Below are 8,815 nucleotides of genomic sequence, written 5' to 3' on the forward strand. Positions count from 1 at the left end.
ATTGAATAGGTGTTCGACATCATGCTAAATGATTTGTCTTCAACAATTTTAAGAACCTTTCTATGTGAGGATGGATTCACAGCTGGTGTAGTGATATCAGGGAATGATACCTAAGTAAATATGACCGATGTGGATTTTGAGGAAAGACCGTGATCCAATCCAGACTGCTGACGAACCCTCTTGGCACAGGCCGGAATTTAAAAGTCGATATTTTTTTTGGATATGTGTACAAATCGATCCAGACGCATGTTACGTTCCGAAGTCCGCAAGCGGCATTATGAAACAAGCGATACACTCGCTTGCACAGAAGTCACCGGAAGAACTGATTGCGAGGAAAGCTACTGTTGATACGTGTCATGAGCCTCGCAGCCGCATTGTATATTATAGAATTACTAACGACACAGAACAAAAGTTGAAAGCGGCGGCAATTACTTATCTTGACTCAGAACACATATATACGTACCTGTTCCCGGCGTTCGCGATAATGTTTAACAATGGTGTGTGAAAACGAAAAGGCCTGTTGTTCGTGTAGCTGAATTCCGGTGATAAGAATGTTTTTCCCACTCATCTTGCGCAAACAGCTAACGCGCGCCAATCTCCAATATAAAGCGCTGTTTTCTTTCTTTTTTTCGGGAGCATTTGTATCGGATCCATGCATGCTCAGCGTGCTATGGAGCAGGCTTTTTTTTTTTCTCCTGAAAGTCTAAAATCAAGAGTTAAACACAGGTTCGCCAAGAAGCAGAATGTATACACGTGCCGCACAAGAGAATATGTCGTTCGTAAGGAAACAGAACGCTTAGCTATAGTATACCGGCAGAAAAAAAAAAGTCGGTGTGTGCACATTTATTGCAAACAGTTAGAAGCAAAAAATTTAGACTGACAGCAGAGTAAGAGGGAGCTGCGAACATTTTTCACGGGTTAACTAAAGGAAACTGGCAACTGTGGCAGGCTGGTAGCAGACGCATTCTGATGAGCAAATGATGTTTGTTCGCGTCCGGCAGAGAAGGCGTAATTGCAATTAGAGGGGACTGACATGTTCCGTTTACTTATGTGCGAACCTGTACATGCGCACGAAGCCAGAATGTAGTCGTGAAAATGTTCTACAAGCACCGGTCATCCCGCCCCTGTGAAGTTCTGCGCGTGATGTGCACCAGCAGCGTGGTGACGTCCATGGCACAGCGGCAGCTGGCAGTGAGGTTATTATGCTGATCACCTCAGAGTTGAACATTTGCCGAACTAATCTTGCTCTCTATGTTTCGCAATTTGAAACGAGGAAGGAACACTTGGATAAAGTGGAGATATATAAAGTTGATATAATTGGTTGAAAAACCTCTCATCGCTTCATCACTAATACAGGCTGGCAGTTTCACGCACACAAAGTGTTGGCATACTCGTGGCTTCTCATTTCGCGTATACCTCTACAGAGCTGCATACATTAGGGAACGGTACTATTGAAATTGATTATTTTGTATGCGGCATCTACTCATCATTCATGTCCCCTATAGCTTCACTGATTTCCACCTTCGTAAAGCTAGATGCATGTTATGCTGAAGCCGCATTTCCGTTCAATGGCCCAACTTACTCGTTTTTAAACTACTTTTCCAACTGCGGGCTCGAAAACGAGAGTATTTGTTTCTATATCGGTACTCACTGTATAAAACTGTCAACTGCGTAAAACCTGCAAAACACTGGTTGTTTAAGTGTTTTGCAGGTAGCGGTTCAGTTCACGCGTTTCGCTCTTCTGCTTGCTTCCAGCAATCCTTATGCGCAAAAGTGCACATGCCAGGAAGTGCCAGCTGCGAAGGAGCCTCTCGTATACACAGCACACGATTGTCCGCTGACATCATGTTTGATTTAGTAACCCCCCAATCTTGAATTTCCGGTGACATCACCACGGTCATTGCAAAAAGAATGACGTTAGTGCTGCTACAACTTGCAAATGCTTGCTTTTTGGAGTGAATGTTTCATTTGTATACAGTTATGTTGTATACAGTTATGTTGTATACAGTTATGTTTGTATACAGTTATGTTGAAAAAAGTAATATTGCTCGGGTTGAATCGGCATACCCATTCTGAAGCGTAAAGCACGATGCGTAAACATAGAATAGTAATTAATTGGCCGCTTTCTGTCCCGTAGCATTATGTGTAATCCAGCTTTTCTTTTTGTTTCTGCCATTACTGCACTAAATCCCGATTTCTCTGCTGTCAGCTTCGTGACTTTCTCAAGCTTCCAAAAAACGCTTTCCAGCCCTTCGCACGTTTATTTTCTTTTTGTTTTTGCTTTCTGTTTCCGTGCACACGTGCTCACTGTTTTCACCGCTGCCGCGCGAGTGATTAAAACGCAAGACTGAAAACATTTTCATCACTTGCAGCGATGTTCGCGAGGCCTATAAGCAACGGCTTGTCTTCCGCTTGACTTTTATGCCGCGCTAGGTGTGCACAAATTCGTGCACAAATAAAAGACAAAGACTTCGTTCCTCAAGCAACGTTCATGGACACGTGACTCGTTTTATTTCGCATTTGCAAAATTTTCTACAGGGTATAAACATGACAACATCGACAGTTCGAAGCGTGCCTTTTTCTGGATATATTACGAAGTGTTCACGAATCCGAATAAACACAGCGATGCCCACCACAGTCTTGCAAAGTAAACCGTGAAAATCCTGCAAACTTACGCTCGGGTCAAAAGAGAGAATAAATGAAAACGAGCAAAGGTGAAGAGACCAATTTGCGCTCTTATACATGTTGGTTCGGTGTAATGTTTCAGAAGTCTTGAAACCATATGCTCGAAAGAACATTAATATTATATTTTTCTTTCTGGTATTTGCACCTGTTTACCTGACATAAGCATTCATCGCAAACTCTGAACTTCAATGCAGGTAATTTCAAATCTGACGTCCAAAATATGCAGCTTGCAGGATACACCACATAAACATCGTAGTGCGTTGAAACAGCTGCACGTCTCAGTGCATTACAACGCTGCGATAAGGCAAACGACCCTCATTTCGTTGTTGCCCTCTACAGGTTGCACATGCATGCTTTTGTAACACAGTTGAGCTCGTTGATTACAGTACAAAAACAGAGAGACAAACTCTTGCACAGGGCAGAGCAAATAGCGCACGATAAGGCCGGTATCAGCGAGTACTCAAGCGCTGTTTGCACTGCTTCCGTTTGAAACGCACTGTGTGCAGTAACTACGCCCACACGATGATTTCAACGGTGCTGTGTGAGTGTGACTCAGAGGCTGTATGCATTATGCATGATCAATCTTTCTGGCCGCAGTCCTGCTTGGGGAGCATTTAAAAGTGATACGCCCCGGTCACCACTTAGCGCTTGGCTTTACAGCGCAGAAGAAAGGAACACACAATGCAATCTGTTAATCCATTTGGAGTGGGCGCTTTTGCTTAATGTGTGGGGCGTGCCTGTGATGGAAACCTTCATTAAAGGTAAGGACGCCACTCCACACGTTTGCGATTTATATATTTCAGTGCGCTAAGCACAACGCAGGTTTTCTGAAGGCCTGTGTCGTATACAGACGCTAATGAACCGATTGCATAAGCGTTATCAATAAATACATATATAACAAATTTACAACCTAAATGAGCGGCAAAACAATATGAAACGCGCCAAATGCATACCGGACTAGATGGAACGATCAGTTCCCACTAAAAAGCGCCGTTCGGAGGCGCTCGGAGCCCAAACATTAACATTGTTTTGAAAAGGAAAATAGTAGTATTGAAACAGATGTAACATGAGGACCATGCAAAACAATGCTAACACTTGAAACACCGAAAACCGGTCTGTCACAGCAGGCCTCTCCCGCCCAGCGTCGGCACGTGCTTCTCTAAATTGTTTAGGCTGGCTCCAACTCAGGCGCAGCCACACCCGGCTTGCTCCCCACGCCGGCTAAAATAAGGGCTTGAGCAATGCGCGAAGGTAGGAGAGACAGCATTACAAGGGCACGACGGGCCCACTCTCAAACAGTGCAAGACTCGCGGCGGGCATCGCTGTTCGAGACGCGTATTTGTGTGCTCCCTTTGGCCCTGCAGGAACGGACACGAAAGAAATGCGCTCCCTTGGGTTCTTCCCGCGCACTGCATGCAGCACACACTGTCGGCGGGACAGTTCTTCAGATTGGGGGTCCACCATTCCTATAATAGCGGTGACAAGGAACGCAGGAAGCTACGGGCAAGCACCTCGATATATATTTTTTTTCCTGGCCTGCAGCCGCAGAAGAGCAGGGCGGGGGCGTCGAGCGCAAGGGGGCCTGCAGAGTGGCCTCTCTCTCGCGCCTTTCTTCTATTGTCGCGCCGAGTGGATGACAAGGCAGCCCGCTCTGGGCTTGTTCTTCTCTTGACTTTTAGGGTGCCGCGCGGCTTCTCAGAGGGAGGAAAAGCGATGGGCACGCACCTGCAGAAACGGGCGACGACGCAGCCGCTGCTCGGCGGGGTGCGCCCCGTTGTGGCCTTCGGTGAAAAGATGGGCTTCCTGCGGCGTTCCTCGGGGACATGCACGTGCGGCCCCGGAGGATCATCTTGCCAGCAAATAGGTTCGTATTTTTCTTCCCGCGCCTTTTGCCGAAGGAACAGTGGAGGGAAGAAGGCTCGCTGTCAGCGCTGGCCGTTAGGTCCTCTCGGAGACGGCCAATGTGTGGCAAACAGTGGTGGAGGTCGTTGGGACAACTTCTGTGTGTGCTTTAACAGGGGCGTCGCGTGTCCGTAAACGCTGGAAGGAGCAAAATAAAAGGGAATTTTAGACCAAGGACATTTCGCTTCGCGAGCGTCTCGACAGTGTTCAGTTGGCAGAAGAGGCTATTTGGGTTTCCAAGGCTGGGCAAAAGCCTGTCATTCTTGAAAAATCGGCGGCCTACCGTTCTTTGCGCGGCTTCCAGAAGCGAAGCTTTAGTAAGACTTGACTTGTTGGTTGATCTTGAAGGAAGAGGGACACCTTGTGCTGCCGCAAAGAATCGACTCGATGGGGTGCCACTTTTGGAGTGAAGAGTAGATTAGGTGCCCGATGGAACGTGCGACAACTGCTGCTTTCTTTCCGGTGCACAGAAGAATGCGAGCAAGATGCTTTCAAGATGTGCTGATGTGAAGCCACTGCGATGATTTTTCCCTTCGTGTCCTTTCCTTCATACACAGTTGCGAAAGCTCGCTGCGTACGCCTTGCTTTCTTGAGAATTGTCAGAAATAAGGAACTATATCGAAGAGCTGTAGGTCTGTGGTAAACCTTTTCCCCTTCACATCTGTCTTCATCACTGTTTCTTCTTTGTCCAGCATTCGCATCATAAGAACTGTACATTTATACAAAAGCGCCTTGCCTCACGGCGCCAAAAAGGAATATGTACACACACTTCTATCACACACTCACATACGCACGCCACCAGATGCGGCACATGCGGCAACGGCCGCTGTCTGACGTCCTATAAATAATATCTTTGTGAAGACGACGCGCCTGGAAGTTCTTAGGCGTTAGGGAGTTACATTAACAAAGGTCGTTGGCCATTTCGTCCGACACCACATCCAGCGACGTGCAAGATACATCACTGGACGCCGAGTCCGGTCTGGGAGGCACCGCTGCGGACGACGTCATGTGCGCCGCGCTGGCTGTCAGCAGGGACTGCTCGGGAGTGAGGCCCGGAAACTGGAAGGCCGGCAGCAACGCGGGGGGCTTCAGTGGCAGCGATGGAAGCGAGAACGGCACCCCTGCTCCCGACGGCACGGGCACGACGCCGGCGAGAGGGTAGTGACCGGGCGGCAGCTTGGCTCCGCACAGAAGGCCGTTGAGTTCTTGCCGGCTGGCGGCAGCCACCAGGCTTGAGTACGTCGAGTGCCAAGACGCCTGGGTCGCGTACGGCAGGGAGCACGGGAATGGCGCCAAGGACCGCAAGTGAGGTGGCGCGTGCGGAGACGTCGTCGTGTACGGAGGACTTGCGGGGAGCACGCCGCTGAAGTTCTTGCCGTCCGGAGCGATGATGTTCTCGATGGAGAATGGCTGCTTGACGTAGCTGGGCAGCACGGTGCCGTGCCTCAACGCGTCGGCGTGGTGCCCCTGCAGGTGGCTGGGCGCCGCCGCCAGCGCAGTGAGCCGCATCTTGGCCTGCTCCTGGATGGCGTTCTGCGACACGGTCTCGTAGTGCTTCAGCTCGGCCAGGGCCACGGCCGTGGCGTCCTTGATCTGGCGCGGCAGCTTGAAGCGCTTGCGTCGCCGCAGGAACGAGCCGTTCTCGAACATGTCGCCGCAGGCCGGGTGCAGCGCCCAGTAGCTGCCCTTGCCCGGCCGGTCGGGCCTGCGCGGGATCTTGATGAAGCAGTCGTTGAAGGACAGGTTGTGCCTGAGCGAGTTCTGCCACCGCTGCGTGTTCTTGCGGTAGTAGGGGAAGCGGTCCATGATGAACTTGTAGATGTCGCTGAGCGTGAGCATCTTCTCCTGCGAGCTCTGGATGGCCATGAAGGTGAGCGAGATGTACGAGTAGGGCGGCTTCTGGTCCCCGTACGTCGACCGGCCGGGCCTCGGCATGTTTGCCGAAGCGCCAGCGCTGCTGCTGCCGCGTTGCTTGGACGTCACTGCCGTGGTCGGCGGCGTTGAGACGCGTCTCCGCGCCGCTGCCTCGATGCGTGCACCTCGCGACGACTGAGCGAGCCGTTTTCCCCGACGGGCCACGCCGCTCCGCCGAGTGTAGGGCGAGCGGAAGGGAGGAGCGCGCGCCAGTCTCCGCCTCGTCTGCGCTCGACGCCCGCCCCACCGTGACGTCACGCAGCGGTGCCCTTAATGTTTGGGGTGGGGGTTGTTGGTTTAATGTGCGACCAATGGGCAACTCCAGAGGGCACGGAGAAGGCGGGGCTTTTGCCGCGGGCGTTACGGCTGTTGTCAACGGTTGAGGCACGTTGGAGTGCGGAGCCGAGGCTTGACCGAGCGGATTGGCGGCGGCCGCCGATGTTTTTCCGAGCGTGCGCTTAGCCTTCGCTGCTCGCTGTTCTGTGATCTCGCCGCGCGCGCATCCCAGTAAAACCAGCGCCGGGTAGCCGCGGAAACTGGGCGTGCTTTCTTGAAGCAGTGCGGGTCGCTCTCGCGCTGCAGGGGAGCCAACAGCTGTCGCTGCGGGGACGCACCTTTTGAATAAAAAGAGAGTTTCGGAAAAGTCTCGCAGGTGTGTGGCTCTCGGGTCATTTTTCTTCTCCGTTTTCAGTGGTCATATATCAGTTTCATAACCCAAGACTAGGAAGTTTGGCGCGGCGAAAAGAAATTGGGAAGCAGGCGTTTCTGAAGAACCTTGAGAAGCGCCGCCGTGTTTTCGATGAACTGCAGCGGCAGGCTCTTTTCTTCTAGCCCATATTTTTGGCTGTCATTGCTTGCATTCAAGTATTGCCAAAAGCATGGGCGCGTGCTTCGAGCAACTGGCCTTAGAGCATACCTAATTGTAGCATCGAAGCATATTGATAGGAAGTTTTCAACATCGAAAGCAACATTATCCTGCCGCGAAACATTTCCCCATTTTTTATTTAGCTTGCACTTCATCGTTGATTTAATTTGTTTGCTTTAGTCGCTCCAAAATTCTATATTTATTCCGTCTGTCCACTATCTGATTTGATTCGGAAAAAAATTTACTTCGAGGTAATGGTCTCTACAGGAATGAAGAGTACGAAGGATTAACTGATAAGTACTAACGGTGCTGATATTCTACGCGGTGTCATATCCGCTGCCTGTCAGAGGGCAGTGGCGAAAAAAAAATAAAACTCGCTTTCGACTGATTACGGCTGCGCCAGCCCTGCACGCGGTGAACAATGCGATTGCGTCGAAATGTTTAGTTCTTAGTCTCCGAGTAGCCACTCATCTCTTGTCCTCTGTAGTTGCTGTCGCGATACAGTGTGCTATCACGCAGCGTGCATACTGGCTCTCTGTGCGATGCTATCTCTAAAGTAGGGTATACAACTTAAAAAAAAAAACAGCAGTTGTTAACACTGGGCCACGGTCCGCGGCCTGGGCCACGGTCCGCGGCCTGGGCCACGGTCCGCGGCGTACTGCATCATTCCGCTAGCCAGTCCCAAAAGTAAACGAAATAAGCTTTTTAATGTTTGACTTTATTAAACGAGCCAGGTGTCAAAATTCTAGAGCTCATAACTTTTTTCTCGTGATTAGCTCTTCTTTAGATGACGTGAGGAGTTTTAACAACGGGCTACTTTTTGTCATAAAGGAAATCTGTGCGCCAGTCCTGAATGTGGGCGGAACTTCACTGCAGACTTAAGTTGTATCCTACTATAACGACTAGAACGAAAGCACACAGAGTGATGAGCAGTGAACGCGATTTTTCAGATGGCGAAAATAGTGATAGAGGCGTTTCAGTATCCCTGTAGTGTTTGACGCATTTATGTTGAATGCTTGTTCTCTCTGAGCAGCGTCCCCAGTACTGCAACAAACAAACAAATAAAAATAAAATGGATGCTTGTGTCCACTACAACCTGTAGTGGCTGCAGCGCAGCCTGTGCGACTTCGCCAACTAAAGCCCGACTCTCCTCCTTGGGAAGTTCACACAGAGCTCGGCAAACCCAATCCCGAGTTTCGCTTAACAACAGTTGGGGAAACTGTTTCAGCACTCGCAGCTATCTGGCCGATTTCTTCTTGGCTATTCCTCACACATAGCGCCTGTAAAGTCTCGAGAGGCAATCGTCCATGGTCAAAGATGTTAACGTGGCTGGCAGCTTATGCCGCATGCTCCTCGAGATGTGCCGGATGATCGATAATAAGGGGGTACTTACTCATTGGCATCCACTCAAGCACAGCCGTATACGGCTATACGAAGGGAAGCTATGCA

At 50.2% G+C, this 8,815-nt stretch overlaps 1 protein-coding gene across 1 annotated transcript; it reads right to left on the reverse strand.

The window, feature by feature from the left end:
• Positions 1-2,480: 2,480 nt before the first annotated feature.
• LOC144125628 (forkhead box protein B1-like) lies at positions 2,481-6,637 on the reverse strand. Its single transcript, XM_077659195.1, has 2 exons — positions 4,871-6,637; positions 2,481-4,725 (listed from the first exon to the last, which is right to left on the reverse strand). Exon 1 carries the CDS (start codon positions 6,520-6,522, stop codon positions 5,488-5,490), a length of 1,035 nt encoding a protein of 344 aa, XP_077515321.1. The 5' UTR covers positions 6,523-6,637; the 3' UTR covers positions 2,481-4,725; positions 4,871-5,487.
• Between the last annotated feature and the right edge of the window lie 2,178 nt (positions 6,638-8,815).

Source organism: Amblyomma americanum, chromosome 3 (assembly GCF_052857255.1).
Source record: "Amblyomma americanum isolate KBUSLIRL-KWMA chromosome 3, ASM5285725v1, whole genome shotgun sequence".
NCBI lineage: Eukaryota > Metazoa > Arthropoda > Arachnida > Ixodida > Ixodidae > Amblyomma > Amblyomma americanum.